A 20,334-nucleotide genomic window follows, 5' to 3' on the forward strand; every position below is an offset into this window, starting at 1 on the left:
AGAGGACTTAAAAAAAGCTTTGTCATTGGGCTAACAGAGGTCTCAGGACAGCATCCTGCATTAGCAGTGCTTGACTTAACTGACAACGTATGGCTGGGAGAGATCCATTAATCTTCCATGTCACCATCCCTCCAGGCCCTGCTCAAACTTTTTGAGGATGAAAACTTTGGTGCAGGAGAGCCCTGAAGGTCTTTTCATGTAAAAACAACACCTTTGTACCCTACAAGCATTCCCCAACCCAATCTGGCATTTCCTTCAGTAACATTTTTGTTAATGTGGTGTTCAGGGGGAAGGGTGTGTTCAAACAAACAGCCTCTGAATATCCCTCCAGTTTTCTGCAGGTACAAGGTTAGGTTGGAGGGTACTCTGCCACCCTGCACACCCCTCTGCAGCCCTGGAAGGATGACCAGCAGTGGCCCGGCCCTTGGGTCCCATGCCTCTGCTGCCTCAATGCTTGGCTCTGCTTGTGACTCTATTCTGCGTCACAGCTCCACGCTGTGACAGGGACAATGTAAATGCCAGCTTTGAGCAGAGCTGAGGGCCTTTTTCTTCTCCATAAATGCTGAATGCACTTAATATTGTGGGCAGTAAGGAGAGGGCAGAGTTCAAGGGAAGAAGAGGCAGAGTTGGGATTTTTTTAAGCCTTTTTGTTTTTTCCTAACAGACAAATTTAGATTGCTGAAAGAGAGCCATAAAATGAACTTAACAAGCCAAGGGAAATAGAGGAGACAACCAATTCCTTGAAAAGTCAACATTGACCTTATTACACAGACTTGAGGGCATATTGTCTTCTTTCTCTGGGAACACCTGTGCCTATGCTCTCAGATCTTTATACAGGGCTGATTGCTCCATTTCTCAGCTCATCAGCTGGATGGGACACAGGAATGTGTACTGCAAGAGATGAATATGTATATGGTTAGAAAAGGCACTGGAGAACAGCCTGCTTTTACCTTCAGGTAAAGGTTTTGGCAAAGAACCTGTGATTCTTCAGACCGAAAGTTATGCAGTTATACATATAACTTTGTATACATATGTATATATATTCATAGGTGATTTTATATATATATGTAAAAGTAACAAGCACCTACACCCAGGGAAGCACCCACGTGGTCTAAATCAGCATAATGTGCACACAAAATGCTTTTATGCACAGCTATAAACCACATTCGTTGATTTTGTCTACGATTCCAGCACTTTATCCAGGTGGACTGGAAACCCTCCCGTCTGTCTGTCCCAGGCAGGAGAGCAGGGACTGAAGGAGAAGTCTGTGAGTGGGGTTTTCCTGCTCGGTTTGTGCTGTGCCTCTTTCTTGCTTGGGTTGATGGTGACATCTGGAGGCTCTGTCGTGTGTGTGCACAGTGACTTTTCAGAGTCCTAGAAACACGGAATGATTTGGATTGGGAAGGACCTAAAAGACCATCTTGTTCCAAACCCCTGCCATGGGCAGGGACACCCACCAGATCAGGCTGCTCCAAGCCGCACCCATCCAGCTTGACCTGGAAAAGGGCTGGGATGGGCCACTCGAGCTCCTCTGGTCAACTGTGCCAGGACCTCAACACCCTATCAGGGAAGAATTTATTTCTAATATTGAACCTAACCCTGCCCTATGTCAGTTTGAAGCCCATTTCCCCTTGCCCTGTCCTTCAATGTCCTTGTAAAAATCCTTCTTCGACCACAATGCACTTTTTGCCTCAGCTGATGGACACCTGTGCATAAAGAGGGTTTACCTATCATGCAGGCTGATCCCAAAAATCAGCCACTATCCATAATCCCAGAGAGGAGAGTGCTCTGCCTGTTCTTCTTTATAACACTTCTCCTCACCCTGCTGTCACCATGTAAGACAGATGGCCTTGGTGGGGGAATGACAACATTTCTCATTTCTGTAACTCACTGCTCTGCTTTTTGGCATGTGTGAAGTAAGTGTGGACTCTGAGGGTTTGAGCATGAGTTTGCCATTCTCTGGTTTTGTCCTTGAACCATACTCACTGAGAAGGCCATGTGCCAAAGCAGGGGTCTCTGCGGAAAGTTCCTGTCATGTTTTAACTTCCCAGAAGAGTAGCTGGAAGGCACCCTGGCTGCCACACCAAAGCCCTTCCCACTCTGGTATGGTTGAGTGGTGTTCACTACTACAAATGCCAGTATGCAAATTTCATGCACCAAAAATTGTGCTTCTCCCTTGACACCCCTAGAGGATGTTTTCCACCTTCACTGGATGGTTTGCCAAGGCAAGCTGAGCCCCTGCAGAGACCTGTGACATGATGACTGGGAAGTGTTGCTACCAAACCCCAGCCCAAAAAATGACTCATGTTTGAGCAAAAAGTGTGGGCAGCTTGTATTCAGGCTTTTGCTCAGAGACCTGCTGCAAGCAAGGAATAGACTTTTACAACCACTGCTGGAAATTCCTCTTTTTTGCTTCACCTTGGCAATTTTTGGCTATTTGGCATCACCCAACTGTGCCACCACTGCTGTCATTACATTCAGCCTTTAAGCACTTTGTAGGCCTTGTTCTTGGGCCATGTTCTCCAGGAGCTGCCCATGCATTTCTGGGACTGTAGTCAGCTCTGCTGCATCCATCCTTCATCCCATCACCAACTTGAAGGCTGTAAGGAAGAAAGAAATCAGGAAAGAAAGGAAGAAAGGAAAAAAATGCATTAAAAAATTATGTGTTGGACTTTTATACTGGCAATTGGGAAACTGGCTGAAGTTCTGCAGAGATTGGCATTGACCTCTAATTGATTTATATCTAATTTGGGGCAATACACAGGCCCCAACCCCAGCACTGATTTGTGACAGACTTGCACAACAGAGATGCTGAATAGCTCCTGCATGCTTTGTGAAGAGGCAGACTGCTGGGATGGGGAGAATTGGTTTCCAGCAACTGGAAAGTGCCCATACTGGGCTTCTTGCATCTTTCTAATTCTCAGGCAGTTCATATTTTATTTTGAGATTAATGCCTGGACTTCTGAAGCTGAGACTAGACAGATGAAACCTGCTTAGGTCTCATCCTTAGTTTCCAGTAAATCTCCAAAACCATTTTAAATTTAAGACCTTGTCCTTGCTCTTAAAGCATTCAATGAGTCATTTAAATGAAGGAAACAATGATTGCTGGGGGATTTTCAGCACAAATTCTGACTTATGCTCTTTTCTGGGCTTGATACATTATTTTCTCCATGCCAAAAGATGAACAGTCATCTTTTACTTTGAGAAGCTGGATTCACCTCAAACCACATTTGTTCTTTGAGAACATCAGCATCTTTCTGGCTAATCCTCTCAAGGAAACCATCAGCCTAAATTGTAAATTGTACCTCCCTTCCTTTTTCAATGATTCATGCTTGTTATAATTATTGTTCTGCTTATCAGGGTATCTCTCTTTCTGGGGATGTATTATTTCATGCTTCAGCATCTCAGCACAAAGCACATATGTAGTTTCCAACCACAAATGTAAGAATAATTGAAAGAGAAATTTGGAAAGTGTTTATTCAAGAGACACATCTCCTAAATCATGTCAAACTGGTAATCAAATGGATTCAATAATTGCCCTAATTTTAACTCAGCATAATGAGTCTTTGCAAACCCATGGTTGAGAATTACCCTAATTGAGTCCAGAACCACTCATGATAGTAAATGCTGAATTTTCTAAGCAGATTTGAGTTCCCTTTCTGGGATGGACGTGAGACTGGCTGCAGGGATGCAAGAGCATGGACAAGGCTCTCTGGAGGCAGCATTTTTACTTCCCCCAAAGTTTTTAGCCCCAGAAGGGCTAAATGTTGACTTTACTTGTGGTGCAGTAAAGTCAGTGTTGCCCAGTCTGGTCCTCAGACATCCATGTGAGGGATCCCAAAGGATCCCCTTTCCTCACAGTGTGAGATCTGGTGTCAAATCTATGTTCAACACCACTTTGAATCCTTCTAGAATGGTACAAGGGACTTGGCTGGCACCAAAACCTGGGGTTTTTGTTTCTTTGGGTGTGATCATGAGGGATGGATTACAAACAAGCTTTTGTAGAGTGATTAGTTATGTTTGTTAAACCAGTTCTGAGCTGGATCCAGCCTTTTGGTCATGAGTCAGGCAAGAAAGCACAAGTCCAAGTGTGACAGAGTGGAAAGCAGCATGTGTGTGGCCCATGCTTAGCAATTGCTGTAAAAAAATATCCCACTGGCTGTGTGATTTTACATTAGCCAAGGTGTTCCACTGTTTTGAGTAGTGCCTCTGCTTCCAGGAAAAAAAAAAAAAATCTCTCCAAATGAACTGACTATTAATTGAGGTAGACCTCAAATGATCCCTAACAACCCCTACACTAATTAAAGACAGATCAAAGTGTAGTTCCTCCTGTTCTCTCTGGAGGCAATTGAATTTCTGAGGGGAAAAATAATTCCTCATGGCTTTTCCTTGGTTTCAAGTGCAGAAGTGCACACTGTTTCCTAGCTGGCAGCAAAGATGTGGGTGATGTATGAGGAGCAGCACAGACTGAATGCAGGAACATGCTGCTGCCATTTAATCCCAGATAATATATTTCACAATCCTATTCCTGGAGTTTTTCAGCAACTGGTTTAATGTATTGGAAAGTATTTGGCTTGCCTTGGAAATGTTTCCCGTTTGAAGACAAGCTGCAGTGGGAGAGCTGGCAGTTGCACAGGAGGCTGCTCTGTGAAAATTGGATTCCCCTGTGTGGCACAGTGGGAATGGGTCACAGGGAGAGCTTTGAGCTGAAAAGGCTGCAGGCTGTACAGATCTGCCAGTGGAGAACCCTTCTGCTTGGTCCCCAGAGGATTTCTGTCACTCCGTCACTTGGCAGAACAAGGATTTTGGAATGGATTTATTCCTGGTTTCTGTCCCTTGGGCAAGGAGAACGTGCAGAAGAACAGCAAAGCCTGGCTTATAAACTAAAAATTTTGGGATTATTTTAAATCTCCAGATGTGGCGTAGAATCTCTGCTCTAATTCTGTTCTCAATTCAAACTGATTCTGTTCAATTCTGTTCTCAATTCAAACTGATTTTCAACCATGCTGCTCTTCATTTACACCAGCATGGCTGGGAAGAGCACTGGTGTTTCATTCTGGAAGACGATCTTTTAAAGAGTAACATACAAGTAACAAACTTGATTTGATGTCTCTCAGGAAGGCTTTGAAAACAAAGGCTCAAATTCCAGAGTAAGTAGAAAGTCTATTCCAGAGTAAGTAGAAAGTCTATTTTTTTTAACCTCAACAAGTACAGAACCACTGTCTGGGTCTAGTTTATAAGTAAGCAATACCAGGACACCTGGTCCTGGCTGAGAGAGCCAGAGGTCTGATGCATGAATTTTTTCTGGGGCCTTGTTACCTGCACAGGAATCAACAATTCCCCCTTTCAGAGGTGATGTGAGGACAATTTCTGCTGCCGTTGTGCAATTCTCTGAGGATGATAATGCTGGAAAAGGCTGCTTGCTCCAGCCCTGGAGAAATTTGTCACTGTGCCTAAGCCCTTCTGGAGACAGATTTATCATTCAGCTTAAGAACAAGGAACAATATCACATCCAAAAAAGTTCTTCTCCCACCCTGGCTTGCAGCTTTCCCAGGCTTTCCCCTTGCCTTTCCCAGCAGAGAGGACCACACACCCTTTGGTGCTGGTTCTTCCTTCCACATATCTGCAGCTCCTATCTCCACCCCTGGTGCTGCATGAGGCACTGCCTGCCCTCCAGGCTGCTGCAGAGGAGGCCAGCCCCTCCAAGCCCCAGATCCTGCACCCAAACTTGCTTTTTTTGCACATTTTTTTTCCAGACCAATCCTTTTCCCTTGTGGGACACGGGGTGGGAATGTGTGCCTTGACCCTGAAACAGATTTAGTGCGTGGGAAGCTTCTGCATGGGGCACATGATGGGAGAGCTCCCAACGATGGGCACCGTGTGTGCTGCCAGTGAGGATCCTTCTCGTGCTGGTTTGCTGGCACAAAGCCATCACAGAGCATTCACAAAGCATCACATCATGCTCAGCTGGCCTCCACAGAGCTGTTTCCATGCGGGCTTAAGGCAGGGACCGTGGCTGCACCAGTCTGAGGTGCTCATCCCCATCTCTTTCTGGAGAACAGGGCATTTTTTAGCCTTTTGCAAACTGGTGTGAACTGGATAAAAATAAAGGGCCGTGTCCTCTGGTTCCCACTGACAAAACGGAGCTGCACAGCAGGAGGTGGAGAAAAGCCACCCAAAGCTGGCAGGGATGTGAAGGGAAAGGGTCTGCAGCAAACAGCCACTGGAGGGCACAAGGAGCAAAGCTAAGACCCTTCTCCAAAAGGCCTCTGCAGGGTAAGGATTTATGAATGGGCAGCCTTCTTTCTCAGAGCAGCTGAGCTTCTCCTGAGAGGTGTTTTTTTGTTTGTTTGGTTTTGGGTTTTTTTTTTTTTTTTTTTTTTTTATGTGGATGCGTTTTCTGTGCTCCCAGTCTGGCATCTACAGCTGAAGGGACACCTCAGTTCTTGTTGCCTGAACTGAAGGTGGCCAGCCCCACGATGGCCATTCCTGGCTAATGTTTCCCAGATCCTCTGGCCTTGGGTGGCTTTTTCAGTCCCTCTGGGCCACATCCTTACCCTGGAGCATGGCAGGAGGAATGAGTTAAAATGCCTGCACCCTATGGCACTAACTACACAGGACAGATGGACTCCTGGAAGTGGGAAGTGCTTGGGTTTCAAGGCTCAAAGGAAAAAGAATTTGCCCTATTTTGCTCCAAGAGCCACTGCCTGGCTCTGTGCTTGCTGTTTACAGTCAGAGGCCATGGGATGTCTCTCTTGCCCTTCCTGAAATGTCTAAAAAAAGCATCTTTGGTTACTCTGTGTTACAATGGGACATCTGCAGCCTGTTCCAGGGCTGAGTTGTGTTATTTGTCACAACAGGGAGTAGTGGGAAGAAGCTGAAGAAACTCTCCATTCCAGACACCAGGAAGTGGCATGGAAGGAATAATGAGAGGCTGTGAAAAATGACTATTGCACGCGAAGGCAGGACCATCATAACCCCTAAACCAGCCCTGACAGTCCCTACATTGGACTAGGAGTGGGGTTAATGATCCCTCTAGGAAGGGCTGGGGGGAAAAAAAGATAATAGACTGATGCCTGGAAAATAACAATGTGGGTTAATGCTCAGTGAGAGGGGAAAACAGAGAGGTGAAGAGATCCCTGCCTGGGAGCATCCAGCTACCTTCTCTGCCTGGCTTGGTGTTGTCTTGTGACAGCAATAGGATCCTGGCTTGTACTAGGGCCTCTGTGTCCTACGATACCTCTGCTACCCTTCCTTGATTTCAGTCAGGTTTTGCTCCTGCTGCCTCAGAAACATTTACTGACAGTGAGACATACGAGGTGAGAAGTCAGCCTTGAGAGTAACACTGGAAAATAATTTCTTGAGAGAAAGAAAGTACATGTTTGGCCAGGTCTACATGCCAGGTCTTGAACCAGCAGAATTGCTTTGGCAAGAAGCATGGCTCTGTTTGACTGAGATAGTTATGAATCCAGCTTCAAGGCTGACTGCATCTTTATGACCTGAAATTGCTTTATAGCTGTAATTTATTCTCCCTTTCATACAGGAATAACTCTGGCATGGGCTGGTCATGCTGTAAATAACACCCAGAGGGCGAGCAAAGCACAATTATTCAGTCTGACAAAACAGGAGCTTGAGGGGCTCACAGTAACCAGTCAAGTGACAGGTTCAGCACTGTCAGAGTGAGGGACTTGGAGCACTAAAGCTCTGGACTGCCTTGGGGGGTCCTGTGGGTGCTGATGTGAGTTCAGCACTTGGGCAAGTTCATGGGTGTTGATGTACAGACCCCATCTCCTGCATGGGCAGCCTTGTGCCACCAACTGCTGGCAGAGGGCTTGGCCCCTGTGCTGGGGCATGGCAGAGCTGCCTGATCCTTGCACTGCTGGGGGACACATTAGGCATGGTCAGAGAAGGTGTTGGGCTGGACTGACTTTTGGTGTGACCTTAAACACACATGGGATGTTTCACCTCTATGACTGTGTCTACCCCAGCTGCTTTGCCAGCTCTTCAGGGTTGGGTTTTCATGCATTTTTTGGCATACAGAAGGCTCATGACACATAATAAACCCTTTGAAGGCCAGAGTCTTCACCCAGAAGTGGCATGCAGGCCAGACAGCATGTCTGAAAAGCCATGCCCAGATCTGACACCTCTTTTTTTTCACCTGGTTGAAGGTTTAGACACCACTCACCCTTGGAAAGCAACAACACCACAGAATCATTGCTAAATGCCTTCATAGTTCCTATAGAATCAAAACATAGCAGCAAGGACTCCTCCCTTTAAACTGGTCTCTGTTCTTATGAAAAACTTGCAGAATAAAATTATTATAAAAATTGAATTAAAAACATGGGCTGATGCATTTTTATAAACACCATCAGGAAGGTTTTTCAGAGCCACAGGGGTAAAAGCTGAAATTACCTTTATTGATCTTAGTATAAAAGAGGAAGAGGTAGATTCAATCATTTCTAATATGCTAACCTTTTCATATCCCTGTCCATTAGATGCTTCTAGTGTCTCTGGACTGAGCTCAGGTCTTGTCATTTAAACATATCTTTCAGACCACAGCACCTTATCCAATATGATGGCTCAAGTCAGGCATCTTTTAAGTTTTATACCCTTATTTCTTCTTCCAAAAGTGCTCTGCAGTGCCAGAAAAGCTTGTGCATGTCAGTTCCTGGAAAAGACATGATTTCTTGCAAGCTGCAAAATCCAAACAGAACCAGCAAGCTCTTCCATACCACTCCTCTGCATTTTTGTGAAAGCACCTTAAAAACACCTTGCAAAGCAAGTTCTTAGGCTGTTAGCACAACCCATCTGCAAACTGAGGAGCAAATTTCCTACCATTAATATCCAGGCTTTGTGTAACTGTAAGTTGAGTTCTAGAAGGTCATATCTCAGCAAAAGGTAGGAGAAATTTTATTTCTATGGGAATTTCTTTAGAATAATTAGCTAGCAATTCTCCAATGAAGAATTCAATTCTCAACATGTTATGGCAATAGTTTTGCTATTAGAAAACACTTTTTTTCATTTTTTGTGTGGTCAGAATCTGCTGTTAATGACTCCATTTTCATTGCATCCCCTCCAGCACGTGGTGGCAGTGGTTCTTCTTCTGGAATAAATTGAACAGGCCAGCATCTTCCTTGCTGGCTTCCTACATTGTCCTTACTCACCTTTCCAATTTGCTGGAGATCCTTGACAATTATTTTTTCAGTATCTTCTAGTACTGTTGTCAATAAATTAAACAGCAGAGCAATCCAGGCAAGGCCAAAAAGAATCCAAATGGCCACAAGCACTCGATAGTAGGAAAAGTATTTCCTGTCAGACTGTTTGCCTGAAGATAAGGGAGGAGAAAGAAGGAGAAAATTAAAAAGTTAAAATTGCCTTGCCAGTGTAAAGTGGAACAGCTTAATGAATACATCAGTATGTTTTATATTGAGTATTTTAAAGTGACTTTTTTGCTGTAATGGAGACTCTCAGCTCCATAGTATTAAGTTAAGGCTGGGCAATTCTCTTATTGTTGTAATGAACTGATACATGCAATAGACATGATACAAATATGCTGGCCTGTCAAATGACACACTGGAATTGAAGTGAATCATCCTGTGATTTTATGATTCTGTGATTGAGGTGAATTACCATCAGAGCAGGTTATTTTTCCCCCTTACTGCATATCAATCCCAGTTCAACTGCTGCACGTACAGGTAAATGAAATAACGTGGGAAGTAGTGTTAAATTGTATTGTATTATCTTGGAATTGCATCCAAACTCCCAAAGCACAAAAAGCAGAGCACAGTGGGCCACTATAACCACACAAGCATTATTATCTGGGTAATTGTAATTCACTGTATTTCGATAGAGTGTGATTATAACCTAATAAATATTTCCTTTAAATTACAGGTACCTGCTATCTCACAAAGAGAGCAGCTGCAATTCCTACCTCACCTTTGAATGGCTTCAGGAGCTTCCTCCATTTAAAAAACTACATGACTGATGAGGATTTACTGACACATGCCAAGAGCAGAAGTTTCTATGTTGGAAACCAGTGGACCAAAGCTTATTTCATGCAGTCTGATCCTCTTAGCATCAGCCAGGACTTCACACCTGCTGTTCTGCATGGGTCAGTTTGTTTGATCCTTCAGATGTCAGCTACCCACCCCCAATGCACAGAGAACATTTGCTTGGCCCCACACAATATTATCATCATGGTACAGGTGATGTGGCCCTGGCATCTGCAGGAACACTTGGTGACATTGCTTATGGAGTGCTCCAAGTCATTGCCAGTGACTTGACACAGTTGATAACACAGCAATGTGCATGGACAGGGAGACCACCACACCTTGTGGTGAACCTGCCCAGAAGGAACCCAGCTGCTGGCAGCTCTTTTCAAATCCTGCAGTGCTCTGTACTGCATAGATTAATGTGCAAGATTTTTGTTCTTTGTTATCCAAGAGCTCTGGAAATGGGGCAGCAATGGGCAGGTTTGTCCTCATGCATAGGTATCCAACAGCTGTTTCTTTTTCTGCTGCTGGCAGTGAGTTGGCAAAGGGATTCTCAGCCTTGGTACAAAGCACCTCCTTGTTGTGCTCTTATCTGGAGTTCATGATGTGGGGTTAGCAAAGCTACAAGTAATATCTTTGGATTGTTAACCCAAGGCTGGACTTGAGCAGGGAATATTCAGTTAACAACCCCAGGGAGTTTCACCCTAGAGGTATCACCTGTATGTACATGTATTCCCAACAGTTAAACCCTGGCTGAGCCATCTTCCCAGCATGTCTCCCTGCCCCAAACAGGCTCAGCTACAAACCAGTTTTGAACTACTAAAATGCAAATCAACTCAAACCTGTTCTGTTCCACTTGGCCAGTACAAAACCATTTATCATCTGTAAGCAATTCTCAGAGCAGTCATTGATTCTGCTCGTTTCATTGTGAAGATGTGAAGCATTAAACTTAGCAACACTTTATCACTGTTGTTAAGACCAATTAAGATAAATACTGGCACAGAAAAATATTTCAGCTCCAGTTAAGTCATCCTAATGAAGGTGAAATCATAGAGCCATGAGGCCTATCTAATTGTTATTTTTAAATAACAATTAGAAAGTTAGAACACAATTAATTGCATTTGTAAAGCAACATGGCTGCAGAGGAGGAAAGTGCTATGGAAGTCATGGTTTTCAGGCTGTGACTTGCTGTCATTATTGTAAAACACACCTGTGATTTGGACAAGGAAACACAATGCAACATTTTGATGCTCGGTTTTTCTCCTGCATGACACCAGCCCCTCCCCACCATTCTGTACAGCAGACTATTTCAAGGAATAGATTTAGAGAAATTATGGTCAGCAGTGACACATCAGTGCCTGGAAGTTTGTGGGCTCCCTCTGCCAAAGTCATCAGCCTTATGTAAGAAATGCTTCCAACTCACAGAGAGGCTCCAAGGCCTGTCTAGCACTTCTGCAAGGTTTGAGAGCCTAGGGTTTGTTGTGTGGTGGATGTCTGTCCCTCAGAAAGGTGTGTGAGGCTTCCAGACCCTCTATGGGGACAGCACTGGTGCAAGTATTAGCTACAGTTTTCTTTGCATATTCCTGCTGAGGAGAAGTTCAGGCTGGCAAGATGATGGAAGGACAGGCTGTTGAAGAGAAATCATGGATTCTCCATGAAGTTCAGTTTCCCGCTTCTTCTGTGGACGCTGGTTTTGCTCCTGGTAACTATTTTGCAGTTCCTTTGGAAACTTATTCCATGAAGAGTGTATTTTGTCCAGCAGATCCACGGAAATGTTTTGAGAAGCATTCCAGCATGCTTGAGTGCAGCTTAAAGAGTGTTTCCTCAGGGGAAATCCTAAGCTCTGGCTTGTGAGGATAGAAAACCTCCAGAGATTCTCAGGAGACTAAAGAAGGCCACTTTTGCAGTGATGTATATATTTAAGCCCCACTTCTAATAGTGTGAGAAGATTTCCCCAGTTTCCCATGACTGGGATTTCCACCTCTTAGTCTGTTGTGTGAAGTCGTATATTCTGAAACATGATCATTTATTTCTTGACTTTACACTGTGAAACGTAAGTCTGAGATGGCTAAAGCACTGATACAAACCTTGTTTTGTACAGCTGTCATAAACTGTTCCCTCTTGATAATAAAAAATCCACTTTCCCTTCCCTCACCAAAATACTTTGCATCCCAAAGCAACTCATTTCCTTATATTTTGGTGACTTTATGATTTTATCAGCACATACAACCCCAGAGAAGTGAGTATTTCCCCCCAGAACTGTACAAGGCAAACACTAGGCAAAGACTTTTGACAGATTTTTCTCTACAGTACATTCAGTCAACCCATGGGAATTACAGTCATTATCCTGGTGTTTTGATGTGTTTTCTCTCTGGAATCAACCTTACCTACAACGTAATCTCCGAAGCCAATGGTGCTGAGGGTGATAAATGCAAAGTAAATTCCTTCACTGTAGGACCAGCCCTCTGTAATCTGGAAGAAGACTGATGGCAAGCACAGAAAAACCAGGATCCCCGTTGCCAGGAAGAACAAAAGGGTCAGAAATTTGATCTTCTTCTGCAAAATAAACCAGATCAATTATAATCATGCTTTGAAACACAAATAAGCTATATATAATGGTGGTTATTCAGAGTGGGGGGCTATCTGGGATCAGGAGGATCTGAAGGATTTCTACTGAGTGCTTTTCCTCTGGAGATATCTTAGTCTTGCTTAGAAGCAGGGGGAAACCAGGTGTTATGGGTGTTGCATGTCCACAGTGGCCCTGGAAGATGTAGTCTTTTACCTGATTGTATCAATGACTGTGACTATTGGAGGAATTCCAATCTAATGACATTTACCAGAGTCAAACCATTTCCACTTATCACCATACAACTTCATTTTTAATTTTTAGGTATTTAGGGTTGGCACCTAAATTCAGATTTGCCTGGGAAAATAGTCTTTTTTATAAAAAATAATTGCACCATTTCTGACAGTACTATCTTCAAGAGTCTTGATTATTGACTTTATTTCTCATTCCATCAATGCCACAACTTGGCTCCTAACCAGTGGATATCTCACTACAAAAAAAAAAAAAAAAAAAAAAAAAAAAACCACAAAGAAACCCCCCCCCCCCCCAAAATATACTAATGAGCTCTTGATAAAGAAGAGCCTGGACAGTGACTTTTAAATCATTCTACTTCCCAGCAGCCATGAAGGAGCTTTGACTAGAGAAGACTTGTTATAGGTAGAGATTTATCAGCCAGACACACATAGTTTCTATGTACAGAATTTTCCAAATCCAGGTTGCCTGGAAATTAATGGCAACTGCTGGATAACTTTTCATGTCTTCATGTATTGTGTACATGCTTGAGTCTGTATCTGACTGAGCCTTATCTTCTGTTTAAGTTTGCCATATATGACAGGAAATTCAGCAAGCTGAACAGGGTTATCTGTAGCAATCATACCTTGTTCTGAAGGAGAATTACAGTAGGAGACACAGAATAGCTATTCTCACTTCCTCAGCAGTGCTGAGAGAAGGGGAGCAGCTGAAAATAAATTGGGGCATAAACCAGACAAAAGACATCCTGTCTGGAGCTTGTTACAGGTGTCTCCTCATCTTTCAGCAACCAGGCTGAAATGGACAACTTCAGCCTGATGCTTCCTTTCACAGTTAAGGGTGGGGGGAGACTAAAGGACTGGGTAATCAGTTAGGAGGGGTAACACACTATGCATTGAGTTAATATCCATTGAAACATCTGCATCTCACCTAATTTTTACAGCTTTGCACATCTCACCTGATTTTGCTGCCTCAAGGTGATGCTTAATCACGCTTACTGGTTTTAAAGGGATTCATGCACTTCCCTAGGGTGTTGGCTCCTGAGATAAGTGTCTCAAGAAGTGGGGTGGGATGCCCATTCTCTCCACTGATTGCTGAAGGGTGCTGGATTTCTGCCATCTAGGTGGGAAGACAAAATGCATCCCTTTGTCTGAATATCTCCTCTATGGCTGACATGTCGGCTTAGCTCTGCAAGTGAAGCATGTCTCTTTTCCTGCCCTAGAACAACATCTAACCCAGCACAAGAGCAAATACAATGGAGGATAAGACAGCATAGAACTTGAGAAGAACACTAGAAATGAGCACATAATTGGGCCTGAGTAGGTAAAACCAATTACCTTTCTCATTCCTTTCTCGTACAGGAATTTCCCCAGCTTTTTACAGAGCAGTGAGAGCATCTTACCAACACGGTGCAGGAAAACAATGTTCAGAGGGATTCCAAAAAGAGCAAAAAACACACAAAAGATCTGTCCCCCAGCAGTTTTAGGATGTAATGTGCCATAGCCTGTAAAAAAAAGATGGGTCAGAGGAGATATTCCAAAGAACTGCAGCAATTCCCAGTCATATTCACCCTTACTCCAATCCAGCCTGCCTCTGACCCTAAAAGGTGTGGCTAGAGTTTCTCAGCCCAAATGCACAATTTTTTCCTCTGAAAAAGGCAGTAAGCAGATGAAGTGGCTCACCCTGCCTGTCTGGGGGAATGCAGAAGCACTGTGTGTTCCCAACACAGCCTTAGTGGGAACAAAAACACAATCAAGAGGTAATTATGGGAAACATGCTCTGTCCTGTGACAAATACATGGAAAGTCAGAAAATAGAAGTCTGAGGATCTGGAAGATATCAGAGCTGGAGTCCCAGGCTGTCAAGATCACAGGCAGCCATCTCCAGCTTCTTGTTGATCTGCCTGTGTGTTAGTGACCTCCCTGGCTACATCCCAGTGAGTTGCTATGTCCAGATACTGACTCCAGTCCCAAGGCAGTGCAGTGTGCATTAGAATAGTTGGTGCTAATTAGCCCAGACCTTGCTGGTGGCTGATTTATTCATGCCAGAGAGATGTTTGCCTTAAGGTCCTACTAAGTAGTGGAACAACCCCAAACATGTCCTTTAGTCTCAAGACTCTTGGACCCCATGAGGTCCATCCCTGAGAGCAAGAATACTGAACTTTGTGCATGTCCTTATGCTATCAATGACCCTGGGAAACTGCATTTCCCATGCACAGTTCATGTCAAAGCATCCATTACTTGGAAAATGCAATGTTTTCTCTGGGGGAAAAGACAAAAAAACTGAGTGATTTTTGGGCTACTAGATTCCCAAATGCATGAGCTGTCTTGTGCTCCCTGTTGCAGAAATATTCCAATTTCAATGATGAGGGTCAGAACCCTCCTGTTCTACAGTAGGAGACCTCTCTGTGGGCTCAGGCAACACTTACACAGCTCCCATGATGCTGGGACACTGCTGGGGCCCTTGGGACATGTGACACTCACAGATCAGATGTGCTTAGGGTCTGGTGGGAGTGAGGCCTCAGCACCAGTCTGTAAAAACACAGATTTGACTTCCACTGCATGACTGTGAAGCAGGTGACAACAGTATGGATTTTATCTGCACTTTTTGGGATGTACATTTGAAAGAAAGGATGAAGCAGGTAGGGGCAGGCAGGCCCTGTAAAGGTCAGAAGAATTTGAAGCAGCAGTGTAAAATTCTGAGCATTTGCCTTTACCCCTTCCCATTTTTTTCCTCCTGGCACATTACTAATTGTATATGTGAATTAACAGCTCAAAACAGGTTATGGAGACAGTGCCCAGGCCCCACCAGGATTCACTTCTTTCCTTACATTTTTTTATGTTTTACAGCACTCTCAGATTTAAAGCCTGAGAGTAATGGAGTAAACACCAGGAAAGTGAAGTTTATCTCCCACCCACAAATATCAGCAGAGTGAACATTATAACAGATGATTTGAAAAGAAGAAACAAGTGGGAAATAATAGGAAAGGCCACTGATACTTGACAAGCCAAAATAAATCAAGAGATGTGCAGTGGGAAGATCTTAGGACTAAGTCCATGCCTGCTTGCCACCCATGACAACAAAGGCCTGGAGTTTTTATCCTGGAAAGTATTATCCATTCATGTCCTAACAACCAGACATAATAAGCATCACTGACACACAAGCACACACAAATGGAAAGCCTTAGACCTACCTATTGTGGAGACAACGGTGCCTGCAAAGAAGAAGGAGTTGCTAAAATCCCAGTTGCTCTCTTCAAACTGTGACTCATTTCCAACAGGGTATACTCCATTTTGAATGGCTTCAATCAGGTTCTGGGAGAGAAAGCAAAGTTTGGTATCATCATGACTGCTTTTCTCAAGTGCTTGCTGCAAAAATATTACAAGTTTAGCCAACTGCAGCTCCTCTCCTGTAAGTACCATTCACCTCACTTCAGAGATTGTCTGACACTATTCACACCTTCACCTCCAAGGCTGGGAAGCCATTATCCAGTGGTTTTATCCAGTCGTTTTGGGTGTTCAACTTCTGCCCTGTTTGTGCTGACTGCTCTAGTGGGTGTTTGGAGAGAAATTGTTTCTTTCAGTGTGACCAAGGACCTTGTTTCTTTCAGCCCAAGTAGATTGGAAAATCACAATCCTGTGTGTGACTAGGATGTGGCAGAGCACTGGTTTTAGAGATGGGGGTGGCTGCTTGCTGGATTTGGATTTGCAGTTGAGGTGGCAGTGGTGGATCAAATATCTGATCACCCACCTGTATGAGCAGTGGCTCTGATCCCTCCCAGTGGTGCATCAGTGAGTTGTGCCAGGGTACACATGAGATATACCAAGAATTTAATTCCAAGTCTGTATTTTGATTCGTGTCACAGAATTAAATTCAGAGAAAGTCCACTGATTTGCAAAGCCTGACATACACATTCTTCTCCAAACTGTAAGCATGAATACACATAGATAAATTTACACATTTACACACATGTTTGCAAAGTTGCCTTTGAGAGAAGGTCAGAGGAACATATATCAGAGATGGTTTGGGTTGAGTTGAGACTGCCCTGCTACACAAGGATTGACTAAATATTTCTTCCACACCTCTCCAGTGCTATCATTTATCACTTTATGCATTTTCAGACTCTTCCTTTGTTTTAATTCTAAGTGCTATTATTTTTTTAGCTCTTTTTTTTTTTTAACTTTAAAAGGAAATTTAAAAAGCAAACAATATCCAGTTGTCCCTGTCTTTAGTAAAGAAAGAGAACATTGGACTGGACATCTGGAAGGCAGGCTGATTTGTACAGAAACAACTGAGATAAAATCCAGGACAGAGCCCTGCCAGAAGCAGGACACGTGCTGCAATAAATTGCACCAGCAAAATCTTCCTCCCTGCTTTTTCCTTCACTATGTTTTTTGCTGGTGTCTCAGAAAATTGAGGTTAACAAACATAATTTCCATAGCCCTTGCACAAAGATTTCTTTGTCTTAAAACCCATCTTTTTTTTTTTTTTTTCCTTCCCTTCTTGAAAAGCTCTCTTTGTTTTTTTTTTACCTTCTTCCCTACCCATAAAAAAACAAGGTGAAGAGGATGCATGCATGGGTGAAACAGGGGCTGAATTGCTGGTTCTGCTATTAGAAACATCACTCCTTCCCCACATTTCTTTATTCTGTGAAGTGGACCATTAAGAGCTCTGCTAGTTTTCCATGTGCAAATGCTTCCAGCAAGGCTTTAACTCTTCATTTTCTCCTACATTATAGCAGATAGAGCTCTAAAATACCCAAGTTGAAGAGACAGCCATATTCATCTTCATCTTCCTGTGCCATGCCCAGAAATATTTATCCCTGGCCAGGCTACCTGTTCCACTTCTGTGGCATCCTCAAAAACTAAACTCTGATCATGCCAACCTCCTTGTAGTTATTTGGAGTTGTTTGGGGTTTTTTTTCCCCATCCAGACATTTCCTTATTGTTCCTTTGTGCTATCTGTGACGCTGTTCCAAGTGGCAGCCACACCTATTCATTTCAGACAGCCTCATTTTTCTTGCCACGCCACCCATTGTGTAAGAGCATAGCCCCACTAAAAGCAGAATCAACAGGAGGCAAAAAAACCCAAAAAAACCCAGGATATTGTGGGATATGGATTTTTAATATCAAGCACACACAAGGTTTTGTCCAGCTACGCAAACTGTATTTCCCATCAGAGTGAGCTGCCTGCTCACACCAGAGAGGGGTTTGCTGGAAGCATCCAAGTGACCACAATCAGAAGGAAAGCAGTGAGAGTTACCTGTGCAGCAAGGATGAGTAGGAAACAACATCTGACAGGGAGACAGGAGGGAGAAAGGACTTCCACTCACCTTCATGAACTGCTCCATCTCCGCCACAGTGAACTGTGTGAAGTTCTGCAGAAAAGCCTCCTTCATCTGGGCAGCTGCCATTTTCTCCTGCTTCTCAGCAGTCCTCTCCAGGGCCTGGAACACGGCAGCACCCACCAGCAGGTACACAAAGTAGCCGGCCACCAGCAAAGCTGTCTGCAGGTTGCCACTGCACATGGCCTTCAGGGCGACGCTGCAGGGGATGGGGAGCGAGAGGTGGGACTGTAAATCCCTCACACTCCTGGGAAGCCTCCCCCGGGCAGGAAGAGCCCTCCCAGCTCTGGTTTCCGCTGGGATCCCACACTAGCAGGGACAGTGTGCTGCCAGATGCATTCATTGGGAAGTTGGAAGCGGGGGGGGGGGGGAACCACAATAAATCCAACCCCCCCAAGAAAAAACTTTCCATTCTCTGGGCTGCATGCTGTTTAGGGATTTCCTCTTGTCTGTGAAACTCTCTCTTGTTGAGTTCTCAGGAAAAGTGGGTCAGGATTTGAGCAGCTGGCAGGTGGCCATCTCCTGCTCAGAAGGCTCTAGGGACAGGTGAGGATAGTCTGGAAAGGGTCCACAGGGGAGTTGGATTGGAAAACCATTGTTTGCTCTCCTGTGTCTCCTGCTGAGTCCAAGAACAGGACTCCAGGGCAAGCCTCTGATCCCAGGAACTCCTTCGTGCCCTGTATTCAGGGGCAGCTTTAGGGAAATGCAGCTGGACTGATCTTTTGGGCTTCACTTGTCTGCTTGCAGCACAGGGCAAGGTCATGCAGCCCTGCAGAGCCTCAACAGCCCAGAGCAAAACCTTGGGCACACAGGCAAATGGCTGTGGGTTGCATATGTGCCAAATCTGAACAGGTTCTTCTGCCAGCAATTCCTCTGCAGTGTATCCAAGGGAATACATTACACTCGTACTGGGTGCACAGTTAGATGGATAAAAAAGTACCTATGCCATCAGATCCGTGGAGTCATAAAATCATAGAATTGTTTAGGTTGGAAAAGACCTCTAAGACCATCAGACATGGTGTTTATGGACAGAGGTTAGTGGTGGGCAGTTCTGGGTTAATGGCTGGACTCAACCTTAAGGGTCTTTTCCGATCAAAGTGACTTTAACTCTCCGTTGCCTACAGCAATGTAACCTCTGCTGATATCAGAATGGTTCTCATGCATTGAGAAGTCATTTATATAACTGTCAGAGCTTGTTCCCATTAGCTTCAAGAAGAACTTGGGTGCCACTGAGAAGAATTTGTGAGAGAGGGAAGCCCTTGAATGAAGATGTTGATTTTGGAGTGGACAGCAGACAGGTCTGAGCTTGGCTGCACCATGGACATTGTTAACACTCATTAATTTTCTTGACTTTATATTTCCCAGCATTTTCATTTGCTCTGTACACAATTTCTTTTTTATTTCAGCAGATGCCCTGCTTTAATAATGAGAGCACATTGAAGCAAATCACCCTTTGAAAAAGCATTTTAAATGTACCACCTATTCTGCTCTTCACTTTGTGGTTTTATTGAGTTTGAAAATACCAAGAAAAGGCAGAGACTCTGGGATTAGCTATGCAGAACTGGTGTAAACAAGAAGCGGCACGTGGCTTCACAACTGCAGGTTGTCCTTTCACATACAAATCTGTTTGACCTTAGAGGAAAACAGGAAGACTATGAATGAAGGTAAGCAGCTTCCAAAACCCTTACATGTTTGAAGATCTTCCTTAGCGTTACTGGAAAAGGGTTTGTTGAAAGAGGATGTGCCGTGTTTCCTTTAACTTCTTTTGAATCTACACGTCAAAGGTGTGCTTCTTACTCAGATTTAATTATTGCTCCAAAATAAGGACAACCATGACTCCATCCTTTTGTGTCTCTCAGACTCCCAGCCCCATGAGATAAAGCCCTTTACATGTACAAATGCAACATGTGTTTATCATTCTCAACAAACATGAAGATAATACAAGTGGATTATTTCCTCAGTTCATCTGAGGGGAAAGTGGATAGAAAAAACATGAAACTCATGGAAGATCATGAGAATTTCAATATTGATGGCAGCTGCAGTGGTTTGTTTGTATGGGTAAGATGCCAAGAAACCTCATCTTTCTTATGCTGTCTCCTCCAGTCTGTATGTATATACTAAGCTGGGTTTCCCTCTAAGCCCCTCTCCAAAGGGGCTATTTGTGCCTGCATCCCCAGAAACCTT

At 44.0% G+C, this 20,334-nt stretch overlaps 1 protein-coding gene across 3 annotated transcripts; it reads right to left on the reverse strand.

The window, feature by feature from the left end:
• Positions 1–438: 438 nt before the first annotated feature.
• Positions 439–18,469, reverse strand: LOC137475128 (potassium channel subfamily K member 16-like). 3 transcript variants are annotated; one of them, XM_068192111.1, is made up of 6 exons: positions 18,139–18,469; positions 16,000–16,120; positions 14,145–14,311; positions 12,380–12,548; positions 9,165–9,325; positions 439–891 (listed from the first exon to the last, which is right to left on the reverse strand). In XM_068192111.1, exons 1-6 carry the CDS (start codon positions 18,331–18,333, stop codon positions 856–858), a joined length of 849 nt encoding a protein of 282 aa, XP_068048212.1. In that variant the 5' UTR covers positions 18,334–18,469; the 3' UTR covers positions 439–855. The 3 variants fall into 3 exon arrangements, with proteins under 3 accessions (XP_068048212.1, XP_068048213.1, XP_068048211.1); XM_068192112.1 differs by lacking the exon at positions 439–891 and adding an exon at positions 1,088–2,600; XM_068192110.1 differs by lacking the exon at positions 439–891 and having other exon boundaries at positions 8,397–9,325.
• Positions 18,470–20,334: the final 1,865 nt, after the last annotated feature.

The sequence above is a fragment of the Anomalospiza imberbis genome, chromosome 6, assembly GCF_031753505.1.
Source record: "Anomalospiza imberbis isolate Cuckoo-Finch-1a 21T00152 chromosome 6, ASM3175350v1, whole genome shotgun sequence".
Lineage (NCBI taxonomy): Eukaryota > Metazoa > Chordata > Aves > Passeriformes > Viduidae > Anomalospiza > Anomalospiza imberbis.